This window comes from Varroa jacobsoni, unplaced genomic scaffold (genome assembly GCF_002532875.2).
Source record: "Varroa jacobsoni isolate VJ856 unplaced genomic scaffold, vjacob_1.0 scaffold_301, whole genome shotgun sequence".
NCBI classification, from domain to species: Eukaryota; Metazoa; Arthropoda; class Arachnida; order Mesostigmata; family Varroidae; genus Varroa; species Varroa jacobsoni.
In genome coordinates this window covers 94,458-107,615 of record NW_019213203.1, presented here as the reverse complement: position 1 = coordinate 107,615, position 13,158 = coordinate 94,458, and the positions used below count along the sequence as shown (strand labels likewise).

Here is a 13,158-nt window from a genome sequence, read left to right as displayed (position 1 = left end):
GTGGTTTAAAAGCCACGTCAGAGAAAAAAAAACGCTAATTCAAAGCCTTAATAGGTAATACACGCTGTGAAAATGCAGCGGGTCTACAATGGTATTCTTATGGCTGTGAGTCTTTCGTGAGAGATTAAACCAATGAAGAATTTGTGGAAAACTCCACAGCTAATCTATTGTTAACGCCTTATTTAACTAACATATTTTTTAATAACTGACAATTTTTGACAAAATTTGACAATGATAATGACATGAGAAGCAATTTGCCATCTTTATCAAACTAATTAGCATGTTCTTTTTATTCAATCATGCCTGCGGTATGATAAATATCATTAACGGGAATCGAACCAGCGACCCCCTACTTATGTATGAAGTTGGAGGTCGCAAAAGAAATTCGCACACGAAAAGAGTTGTCGAATATCTGCCAACACACCTTTCAATCACTCGCCTTACATTAGAAAGCTTGCTTTGATATGGTGCCGCATTTTAAGATAAATGGGTGCATTCGAAAGATTTGGCATTATATCTAGGCGGGGGTTAGGGTGCGCCCACATTTCAACTGCCGGTTTGTTAAGAGTTAAATTGGACTAAAACTACGCCTCGTTTCACTCAAATTTGGAGGCAGCATGGTCATGTGCTCTGTAGTAGAAGCGATTTACTTTCCTCCACCTGCGGACAAACTTCAAATCCTACCCCTACGGGAGACAAATTACTTAATATTACCTGATTTTAGAATGCTAGACCTACGAAAAACCTTCAACTATATGTTTACGGGTACGAAATTAAGGTCAGGGCATAAACCTAGCATATACTTTAGTGCGCAAGCAATGGCACACCAAGCAGTCCTCTTAGTATGAGAAAATCTAGCTGATTGATATTCATCCGGTGTCTCTTTAGATATACTTTCAATTTCCTCAAATAATCTGTAAGAGTTTTTTTTATGCTGAATACTTAATATACTTATAGCGGATGTACACCTTAACTGTACGGTCGAATACAATTTGCTTTTGCTCTAAATCAGGATCATTCCATTGATAATTCTTTTTGCTTATCCATGGAATGCTACGCAGTTTTCGAACAATCCAACGTCTACACAGAAGACTCATAATGTGGAATAAACAAAAACGCCCAAAAATAGACCTACTCTTGATTGTCCTGGCATCGCAGAGCAAAATTTAGGGATTATTTGGCAAACTAGCGTGCCCTTTGAGGTTTTCGGATACCTTAAACATTCTGTTAGACCTTTGCTAACAGATAGGCCAAACTTTAATGTTTTTTTTTGTTGTTATACCTAATTTAGCCAATATCATGTCATTTAAACCTGTCAGTGATTTTTTTTCAAATTGAAAAAAAGTTGTAAAAAGTTACTTAGGCGTGGCTGTATATTACATGGTTATAAAAACATTGTTACTTCTGTAGTCATTAATTCTCTCATGCAATTTTGTTATTAACTGCAACGCTGTCCGGATCGAACTTCAGAAAATCATTATACATATTTTCTCATGGACCATGGGGCTGACAAGAATTACCGGGGACCTTTTTCTGGGGATAATTAGGGACCTTAATCTGAACTTCTGACAGTTTCGTCACTTTTCACCCAATTTATCAACGCTGACACTTTCACGGTGTCTAGAATTTATTCAACAGGGACCTGGAGTGTTAGTGGCTTTAATTTATCCAATATTTTTTTGATTTTCATATGTTTGTTCGGCAAATGTAAACGAACACTGCACGGATAATAGTAGCCCCAATAGTTATTTCTCCACCTTATATGCATGCCTTGATATCGGAGCATCTCGCTCTAACGGTAACTGGCTAGATATCGCTTACATTACCATAAATATTATGTGTTTGTCACCTGCTCTGTAGTCGACTATGCTGGGAATACCGAACAGGCTTTACTTCCTGATAGGTGGTCATTTTCCAAATTACATATTTGGCTTTCATCATTTCGCTATTAAATGCCATGAAACACACAAGTTTTCATACCTTTTTAGTATAGCTAGCCGTCCTATGATCATATAACAAACAGTACACTGTGCGGTTGTTGATTTAGGTGCCACTCGAAAGTTTTCATATTTTAATTATTATTTCTGCTATATGTCCATATTTGGAAATTTCCCTTATTATTACACTACATTGTATCCGACACACAGCACGCTTTTTTTTTGTAAACTGTGGGTGACCCTTTATTCTGTTACGGAACGATATCTCGGCTTCAGACTATCATGTTCTAATCTTATGTCCGCTATTTTATACATTTCGCCTACTCACATTTGTATACGGTGTTGTGCCTAATTTCACTACACCCATAAACGTCAATATGCGCGTGAGAACGGGTATTTACCTCTTGAGATTCCATATATCTATAGGTAGAAATAATCTGAATTTAAACATATCCTGGAATACAGATCCATCACCACCAAGCGCTCTAAATACAGCTACATATTTATGATTTAAATATAGCACATATATATATGATCGACAAAACGACAACTGTGCCACCATCGCTTACCGTGTTTGTTCGTTTGCTGTCTTTCTCGTCTTTACTTAAAATCTTTTTGCCCTGCTTGAAACACGCGTAACTCTATTATCAGCGACCACACGTCACATTCATGTACGCCAACATATATTTATATGTATTTGCCGCGTTCGTTATACTAGCCACATCGGCTCGTGTATTACAGGAGGACCCGCAGTGGACTGATGTACCTAAGCTGTAAAATAATGCAACTAGCCCTACTCCAAGTGTTAGATACAAGTTCGCCTTGATTTCAATTTGTTTCAAAATAATTATCGTTGAGACCCTAAGTTTCATAGCATTGGTAATACTATACGGCCGAAAATTTGACATATGTACCAATCTTTCGTAATTACTAAATAATTTTATTGCACTACCAACATGTAAAATGGAGCAAAAAGAGGCTTGCAGTGGAAAAAAACTAATGTATGCGATTAAGAAAATGTTAAGCTTGCGCTTGCTAAAAAAGCAGCTTTACGATTTAAGCAGCATCCGTATCACCTCTTACCTCTCACCTAATAAGAAGCTTATCGTTCCTATCCCTAAGTTTCCTCAGCATAAAAGTGTTTTTTTTCCCACTCTGTGTATTATGTATTTATATTTAGCATAGGATTTCGCATTTATTTTTGTATTACCTTAATTTTTTTAAATTAAATGGACTATGAAAATACCTGTCCATCTTCATCTGTATCTAGTTGGTCACTGTTGGGGTCATCTGGGCAGTTGTCGACGTTGTCCTGAATTCCTGTTGGTTTACCAAATATATGCTCTTTAGAATTAATATCTATTGCAGTAAAAGTTCCTGGCATCGCATCTATATTTTCGTTAGTTTTAAAGAAATACATTGAAATAAGTTGTGGAGGTATAATGTTCAATAAGTAAGAAAATCATTATATTCAGAGGTAGTGGCCGGCTCCTTGTTCCACGCAAATAGTATAAATCCACTGAAAATAATTTAATATGGAGGAATACGAGCTCATTTAGATTTGTGTCAAAAAACCTTTCCTTCCTAAAATTCATCACATCACCGATGTTTTCAAATGTGAACTCACCTTCGGATATAATCAAATAGTCATGTATACAAGATGTTGAAAAGTTTATGGCTAATATTTTAAGGAGAACGTGTGTGCGCGATGAAGCTCGATTAAAAACCTTTTTCCAAATTATTTCACTTTTCGGAAACCTTTTACTTTAAAAGCAACCTTTTATAGTATATTCCTATTATCTCTGCTCTAATGACATAGATCTACATTATGTCATCTTTTGCAGTAAAAAAAACAAAAGGCCCACAAAGAACTTCACCTTTTAAAGGTTTTTTTCTTCTGCGAACTTTGTATAAAATTGCACTAGAGTTTTGAGATTTTAACCAAAGCTTTATGTTCTCTGAAACAACTTTCTTTCTTTTATAATTAGGTTCCTATGGTTTTAATTTCTCGAACACTTTTTTATAAGATTGTGCAAGAACCACTGTTTCGAATTAGAAAGTTAGACCATCTATGTGTATCTGTTTTTCTTACTCGGTTATGTCAATCTTAAGCTAATGAACTAAAAAACAGTAGGCATGTATCAAGTAAGTTAATTTTTTTTGCACTGATTAGGTTTGATTTTTAGAATACCGCAATAACCAAATTCATTATTTAAAATTTCTCTTTTGGGGCGCTTATAAGTTTCGTCTACTCTCTTTCTCTAAATTCCCGTCTTTTTGTCCAAATTCCCATTGATTACTCAGTCTACAATTTGTGACAATTACTTTCAGCGCGGTGGTCTTTGCTTATTGCAAATAGCTGATATCTACAAAAGTGTTAGTATCAACAATGTATCATGGATAACGGTAGAGTGCTATTTTAAGCATTCGTTGTGATAAGATTGGGGAGCCGAGCGAAAAATTTATTTCTCGAATTTCAGGAAGTTATTTGATTGTGTAGCGAAATGGGTAATATAACTCTCCTAGGTTGGGTCCTAGGTTGGCATAGTCTTAGCTTTACCGAGTAACGTAACAGAAATGGTGAACTTATCCAAAGGCGCAGAGACAGTGGTGCAAAGAGAAATAAAATTGTTGATTGAGTAGGTGATAATATTGAAAAACGAGTATTTTTGGTTAAAAAAACAGTGCATTTGCAATACCTACTCTATTTACCTTTGGCTTAGCTTAAAAAAATTGCCTAAGTAGTTTGGAATATCTGTACCGTGTCCAGTGAGAACTCTAACTAAAAGGACTGTTTGCCTACTTAGGTGCACCATTTGCCTCGTTAGGTGAAACATAAAAGGAAACATTGCTTTTCATTGTTCCTCAATATCTGACAAGGCACTGCTAAGCAACGTGCGTAAATTTGGCTGTTCAGCAATATAGACCCAATAGATAAGGCAGAGTCATTCTTTTCCAGACTACACGTGTTCGAAGTCGTTAAGGTTGCCTTGTAAGAGCCTAAGTAGAAAGTTCTTTCACACTCATCATATTTTCCAGGCTTTGCAATAGACTACTGCCTTCTTCGATCACCGGCTAATGAAATTCATTAATACATTTGACGATCTCTGGCGAGGGGGATAGATAAATTGAGTAACAGATCCGAGAAAATCGTGAACTTGTGTTCATATTATAGTTTTTTTTTCTAACTTAACAGAATGATTATGTGCGATTCGTTTCAATATTGCAAATGATACAATAGTGTGATGTAACGTAGACGAAAATATATACAGATACATATATGCGTAACTTTATTAATAATGATTATATGGGTGGCATTAGACATACCATCATAATCCCGGTCAATATTGTTGTCGCAGGCGTCGCCAACGAGGTCTTGATCCAGATCTTCCTGACTGGGGTTTGCCGCAAAAGGGCAGTTATCGCAGGAATTACCCAATCTAGGGAAAATAAGATACAGTAAATACTCGATATATGGAATTCTTGATCATAATCGACAAATTAAATATATTTAAGTAAATTCTAAATTCTGTGAGGCATATCTTTTTCTCCAGTAAGCAATTTCAAGCAAGTAAATTAAAAACGGTTTGTGGTAACAGATCAACAACTACGAAGATTGATTTTCGATTTATCGTAGCTGATTGCTGACAGTTTTAGACCACGATTATTCAAAGACTTTCTATTAGGACGGGAAACTTACAAACTTTGAAATTCGCATCGATCTAAAACTCTGCTCTCTTATTTGATACCACGTAAATGCCCATAAGGCTAGAGCAGTGATTTAATAAACTACATTAATTAAGGATTGCGTCTTTATCCTAAGACCGTATCACGTGTTATAATTAGTAATACTTGTCACTCCTTTGGTGATTCATATGAAGCAAAGACATGTGTTGGTCATTCGCCACAATACACCGACAATAAAAGTCGTATGTTTGAGAGACTGCAAAGGCGATGCTTAATAAAAGTACTGAACATTAAATACGAAACAATTATTTATTTATAGAGATTACTAGACTTAATCCCGTGACCAAATATAAGGAAAAGTATTTTGCAAGCCTGTTTAAACATAAGGATCGAAGGCCTTTGACTAGTCTAGGGTGAGCACGGGTAACGATATTCTAGAGTCCTTGCAATCGTTGCTCATTTGTCTCCAATTATATTCAAAACTAAGTTTATTACGTACCCATCACCATCCTGATCACTCTGATCTGGATTGACCGTAAGCGGACAATTATCCGCATGATTGGGGATGCCATCTCCATCTGCATCCCTGTCGCACTCATCGCCCTGGCCATCGTGGTCTGTGTCTATCTGATCAGGATTATAAACTGTTGGGCAGTTATCGCATGCGTCACCCAGATTGTCATTACCTGAAACCATATTTAAAATAAAAGTACAACTAAACAGCTTTTGTTTAGATATATAATGCATTTTCATTATTTACTACGATGACATATAAACGTAACGACACTGGTTGTGCTGTGTAGCATTCGCTAGGTAGAAGTGCCACTTCGAATTCTGGAATTGCTTTATGATTTGATTATTATTTAGAAACCCTTACGAACCGAGCTGTGCATCTTTGTATGCCTATGATTATTTTGTTTTTTCTAAACGTGCGTTATGTTGTTTGATTTGGCAGTTTGTTTTTAAACTAGCCGGATACGTGTGTTGTGGGCATTGGGATTCCTATAGTCCGATTCTGTCGAATGTTAACATTCGCTAATGGCATTCGCAGATATATTTTTATCTTTTACGACAATATTTTATTTGCTGTAAAGTAGCGCTTCCCTATTTGTAAGGTCTGCTAGTAAGACTCATTTGATTTAGAGACCTTGTACTATTACTGGTAGTTCTAGAATGCTAGAGAGGGTAGCTTCGTATGCCGAATATAGGTATGTTTACAGTTCTTGCTGTTGCCAGGGAAGTTATCTTGTACATTTTCACCGAACATGCAATTTTTGCCCTTAATTTAGGTTTAACCTCGCTTACATACTCCTGTTAAATTAGTCTCTCATCTCATCTTAGGCCTCCTGAAAGTTTTCGTACAGATTATGCCGTAATTATAACGATTTGGTGTTAGTTTTAAAAAAAAATATTTTTTTTGTTATCTAGATGTTCGTTAAAGACTTCTAGTGTTTGTCCTTTTGGTACGGTATTAAAGGCACGTAAAGAATCTAAGAAAAGGATTAGCATAGCTCTAGTTTTCCCTGAGTACATTTAAAGTGATTATGAACGGTATTGATTTTTCACTGCGCTAGTTCTTTCTAAAAATTGATTTTTTATTCAATAATGCACGTAAATTCTTTCTATTCCATAACTTACCAAGTATGTTCAAAGTTTGCGCTTTTAAGGTTCGATTAACAGGAAATCAGTTTAGGCGCTGCGGCCTAGCTACAGGATGCAGCAGGTTCCTAACAATCAACCTAGTAATCTATCAATATATAAAAGAGCTGAAAAATACAGTGTTTTTTTTCTGTTTTGATGATGCCACGATTACTGCATCATCCTCCACAAAACTGACCCCCCAGGGCACTTAGACAGTTGAGCTATGCCCATTGAAACACGACACTTATCTAAGGTTTTACTGAAAACATGTCTGACATAATTATTAAAAACCGCTGTGAACCAGACCTCATGGGAAAAACTATCTTTCATTAAACAGAATTTCGAACGACAGAATTTTATTAAAATCATTATGGTGGATAAAGCTTTACATCACACCGTCAAAATTGGCTTTGTTTTGTTATTAAATATGCACCTTAGCGTAAGTCACCGAAATCGATAAATTTAGTTTGGCTTTTATTATCGATTATATGAAGATTTGTATATAACTTGTATATAACACACTCATTTTTCAAATAACATTGTGATGCTCGATGGAATACACTAATGTTGGAAACTAAGGAAACCGTCCGTATATGTAAGTCCAAAAGGATTCACTGTGTTTCACAGTGTAGGTATTTTTTAAAGAATAAATTCTATAGCATGCTTCATAACAAATTGGGACTATTCAGAGTAGCCTTCTCATGTACAAGTAATATTTTGTGCCAGTAGAAGGAGCAGAAAAGGTTGGGTGCTCTTAAATACCTTCGTAGTAGAAGTCGATCGATCTTATAGCTTAAAAGATGTCCAGACGCTTCCGTAAAACAACACACCTACGCTCCATTTTAGGTAATATATGCTGCACAATGAGTTACTCGTGTGCCACACACCTTCGTTGTGTAAACAAACATGTTATTCAATTCAATATCTGTATAACAACTGCATGGGTTGGTGCTCTATCCGTAGCGAGGGCACATCTCTTCAAAACGTGTACGCTCTTTATTTTGCTGTACTGTCGATACTTGTTTGGAAACTACAGTATCTTTTTGGCATGTTTTAACACAGGAGACTTCATGATCTGAAGAGGCGTTTGAAAAAATGATATCAACTTTCTTTTTAAATCTGTTTACGGCAGCATTAATATCTGTTCCTACCAGTTTTGTCGGAATCTCTCTGATCAGGATTAGAGACGAGCGGACAGTTGTCAGGATAATTTGCTACTCCGTCATTATCTGCGTCCGGATCACAGGCGTCTCCAATATTGTCTCCATCCGCATCCTCCTGCCCAGAGTTTGGCGTATCTGGGCAGTTATCAGCCTTGCACCTATAACCGATAGCAGGATCGAAACATATTAGTAAACAATCTCATAAAACAAATTATTTGTACTACAGTTTATTGGTATCTATACACTAGTAGAACGTTCACATACGCCGCCAGAGAAGCCGATTTAGATATTATACTTTTAAAATTTCCTTTAGAATTGAATATATACATTTGAAGCTAAGTAGACCTTGCAGGATATAGAGTAGTAGTAGAGAAATAACCTTTTTATTTTTCAAAATATTTTTGGAACTCTATCATAGAAATGGCACATAATTTCTTTTAATATCTATTTCCGAGCAGCTCCGTAAGCTTTGGTAATAGAAAGGAAAAGAGGTCTAAATCTAGAATTTTCTGCAAACATTTCAACGAAGAGTAACCTGATATGTTAAGTCTTAGTATTTACGTCGTATCAGAACGTTTGTGATTCCGTCATCGTTTTTTGAAATTATAATGTTTAACATAACCCAATTATATTATATCTAGGTGAACTGAAGGATTTAGTTGTACTGACAACCATACTTTGACCCCGTTAATAAAGCACATAGCTGAAATATATATAATTTATTGTAAAACTATTTTTGTACTTTGTCGAGCTTTAGTAGGTCTGCTTAAATCGGTACACCTTAATCCTTATTAAAATCTTATTGAATCCCTTATTAAACGTACGTAACGGTGTTAATGTAAACAAAGTCGTTCGCGTGTGCTTTTCAGATTGAAATGCCAACTTCCTACTCTGTATAACTTTTTACCGATTCTGCTAACAACAATCCATAACATATATTTGCTGTTTCGGTATGAACAAGGTTTCTCTTTCTAGAGTACGTTGTCGGTCAGCCTTCATGCTTTGGCTCTCTATTTTCGTGGACCATATCGTCGCTGATCTTGGGTTTCTTTGAGTGATACCGTTGTTTGTAAGAATTTCCTAATAAGTAGCTGAGTTGGTCTTAGTCCATTTTTATTGGGTATTGCTCCACATGGTCTTAAGAAAAAAACAGAGCAATTCAATAACATCATTTTACACATATTACTTCGTAAATTAGTTTTCAAACATTCTTACATGTATTTCCACAAATAACGGATTACCTTGTCCGTGATACGTTGGTAAAATAAATATGTTGTCTATTAATGTTTGTCATGTATTGTCCGACAATATGAGAAGCACATATCGTACTATCGTTGGCTTTTTAAAAGTAAAAACCTAAAGAGGTTGCAGTACTGTTCACAGATTTCATCGGATACTTTTCAAACCATTTCGGGATACAGTCGTTTGTAGACAGGTTTGCCAAATCTACATGGACCCAATCAAAAGCTTTCTGTTAAGGGCTGCAATAGAACTCTACATGGCTATGTTTCGTACGTGTATACGTGAATACACTTATGACTGACTCTTAGTTGTCCCTTCTACAACAAGCCTCGGCGGTAAAGTCGGTGACAACTCTGTGCACAAATCGATCAGTGAAGCTTCGTAAGGCTCGATACTGAGCAAGATACTGAGATGCAGTGTTTAGTCGTAATTCTTTGTTGAATTCAGAGTGCTGATGACACTCAAGTTCATGTGTAAACCCAGAAGACTTTAGGTGATTAATGACGGTCTCGTGGCTGCAGCGGGTTGTTTATGTGGCATTTTCCTTCAATGCTTGCAAATGGTCGTCATCAAATTCAAACGGTGGATACGGATTTCAAGCTTGGTAAATTACTCTTGAGCAATTCTTTTAACGCAATGTTTTAGCCTCGATGAGATGCACAGTATAGAAGGTGTCGAAAATGCTTTTTTTTTCCAGCTGGAACATGAAGTTTAAAAATTACTTTCGAGTTGAAATTGCACTCACAACACAATATCATTACAGCACACCGATAGAGAAGGAAAAGTGCTTTCGATAATTTCATGTGCACGTGTTACTTATGTATATATCTCGCACAATCTCAGCTTACATCGTGCATCTTCTAGCTTCAAGATCCGTTTTAGTGGATGTAGATGAAAAGACGACGGTGTTTGATGAAAGGAAGGCGCACTATTCTAACTGATCAATTCTAAAAGATGCTGCATTGCCTATTGTGATTGTTTAAACAACTGTTGCCAATCAGTGTGTGTGACGCTACCGTTGATCAAATAACGCATTGTATTAACCGTTAATAGCGTTTTGGTTATAATAATAGTTGTTAACCACATCCCAGTGTGTTTCAATCGTTAGCTTATATATATATATTATATATATATAAAGGGCCGGGTTGTAATTAGGATCTGGTTCCTTGCGCAGATCTGATGCAGTCTGCTTGTGAAGTTTTACGCTACAAGACTACCAAGTCTCCAGATAAATAACTGAAGTATTTGATCCGCGAACACAATCCTTATGGAATGGTCATAGCAAAATCACACCCATCTTAAACGAACTGTAAGGAAGACCCAAGTTTGCCTACGGCGCTTCCGGAGATCAGAGCGTTGGTGGTCGCTATTGCCTCCTCGAATACTAACTCTGTTGAGTTTTCTTCGGTATAAAAAGCAGCTCGTGTCACAGCATATGTGTTACAAACAGTACAGCGCTCCAAAAAGAGAGGCGTCTACATGCTAAACCGACGCTCGAACCTCTCGTGACAGCCGAACTTGCTCGTGCAAAATATCTGTTGCAAAAAAACCAAACATCTTTGCATTGCTCCAAAGAGATGTTTGGTGTATCGAAACAAAAAATCGGCCATGCCGAAATTACTCAAGATTGAGTATAGCTTTATCCAGACCATTCACCGCTGACGGCGGGTCAGAAAGAGTTGGTGGGCGAGATAGGGTAGTGTGGTTTATAAATAACATACCCACTAACAACAACGCTAAGAAAAAAATTCACGCGTCTTAAAAGCAGCTTTGTAATGATCAAAGACGTTGGCCATACATATGTTCCACTGGTATTTAAAATCATCGCTTTTTCCGCTTTTACGTTTGGCATCATCGTTAGACTTTTCATGAGACAGCTGGCTTCCAACACAAAACTTAGTATTTCAATACTTCGATTTGAACCTAAACCACCAATAAATCTTTAAACTTAGCATGCAAATACATTATCCCTTATGCTACCACGAGCATTACTAGATTTGCCCTGTGTGCTTCAGATGTGCCTCTCAGGCTCCTCGAAATTATCTAGACATCTATATCGTTTCATTTTAGTTATTCACTGCGTCAGTCTGAGCTGAGTAATACGTCTTTGATCATCCTGTTATCTCATCTGAGTAACATTTGATCGCAGGAGATAGCTCTTGATATTCAAAGAAGTAATTGAAAATCACTGTTGTAAATATGAAGAAAAAAAGACTATACACAAAAAAAAATTGTTTTAAAGTAAATGATTCTTAAGCTGCTAATTCATCTGTGCAATAAATAGTACAAGAGAATCAAATTTTTCCATAGTACAGGACATAGTAGACATAGTACAAGAGAATCAAATTTTTCCAAAAGGGAAGCAGTATGGCTAAAATACTTGTCCTGGGTCTTCCACAGGAATATTTTGACGTCTAAGAACTCATATTTCTTATTTTTAGCTTTCTCACTCTATAAGTACTATACTGCTGCTATCGCGGTACGACGTGCGCTATGTACATGGAGCCTTCTGAACAAAATGCGTGATTATGAAGGTCACGCACCAGGCAAAGACCTATTTTATCTACAAATAAACTGGGTTTGCCAAGATGTTTAGCAGTACAAATATTCTCTATTTGACAGAATTAAGAAGAAATGGTACCTAGGTTAAGAGTTGCGCAGGCTAGCCTAAGAAGAGCATGTCACCCAAAGATATTAAGATAAATTTCTGTTGTTGTTTCTTTTGGCTATATATTAAGGGCGCTTCTCATGATTGTTGGAGTAACAGTAAAAAACTTCTCGGCCAAGTGTGCGTTGTCAACCTACTCAGCATGTTCAGATAATTTGCAATAATTCTTCATCCCTCATTAACTCTGTATTCTAAGCTGATGGGCATACGTAGGTATGAGGTGGCAGTCGAATCCCTTCATTTAGAGTATAAATTTAATAATTATAAATAAGGGTAGGATTCAGTTTACCCTTCTGATGGCGTAAGTCATACATAATATATCTAAGGTTTGTTGACGCTAGAATTGCCAGGTTACGTATTTGATCAATTGCTGTCGATTTGCGGTTGTCGATGTAATAATTTTTCATTGAGTTACCTTGCTTATAGTGCATAACGTGAAATGAAGGCTTTAAGTTAAATTCTATTGTCCAAAATTAATCTAGCACAACCTGCATTCTTCTAGGTTCTTGTGCAGTCACAAGAAGATAATACGTCTTGACGACGTTGGCATATTTTTCATATTAAGTAGAGAAATGCTGCAATGCATTTGACTAAGCGAGGACCTATTCCTAATTTATGCAAAATATCTACTAGGTCCTTATGGTTGACCATCTTAAATGCAGATTTAAAATTAAAGTAGAAGATATACAGTTGGTAAACAGTGATTACTCGTTTTAACATTCTAATAGCTGGAAGAACATTGAGAGTTATACCATCCTTAATACATGTAGCAAATTATTCAAGTAAGCTTCATAAGTAGTACCTATAACATAAACATGAT

The 13,158-nt window shown here is 36.4% G+C and overlaps 1 protein-coding gene across 5 annotated transcripts in view; it reads right to left on the bottom strand.

Moving 5' to 3' along the window:
• Positions 1–13,158, bottom strand: part of Tsp (Thrombospondin) — a 128,603-nt gene that overhangs the window by 27,952 nt on the left and 87,493 nt on the right. For all 5 annotated transcript variants that reach the window (XR_002679455.2, XR_015310461.1, XM_022830932.1 and 2 more), the window contains 4 exons: positions 8,417–8,586; positions 6,124–6,310; positions 5,265–5,377; positions 3,184–3,257 (listed from right to left, as the gene is read on the bottom strand). Coding sequence is in view for 3 of the 5 variants with exons in the window: in XM_022830932.1 (XP_022686667.1) it covers positions 3,184–3,257; positions 5,265–5,377; positions 6,124–6,310; positions 8,417–8,586 (544 nt within the window). In the remaining 2 variants the exon portion in view is untranslated. The remainder of the gene's footprint in view (positions 1–3,183; positions 3,258–5,264; positions 5,378–6,123; positions 6,311–8,416; positions 8,587–13,158) is intronic.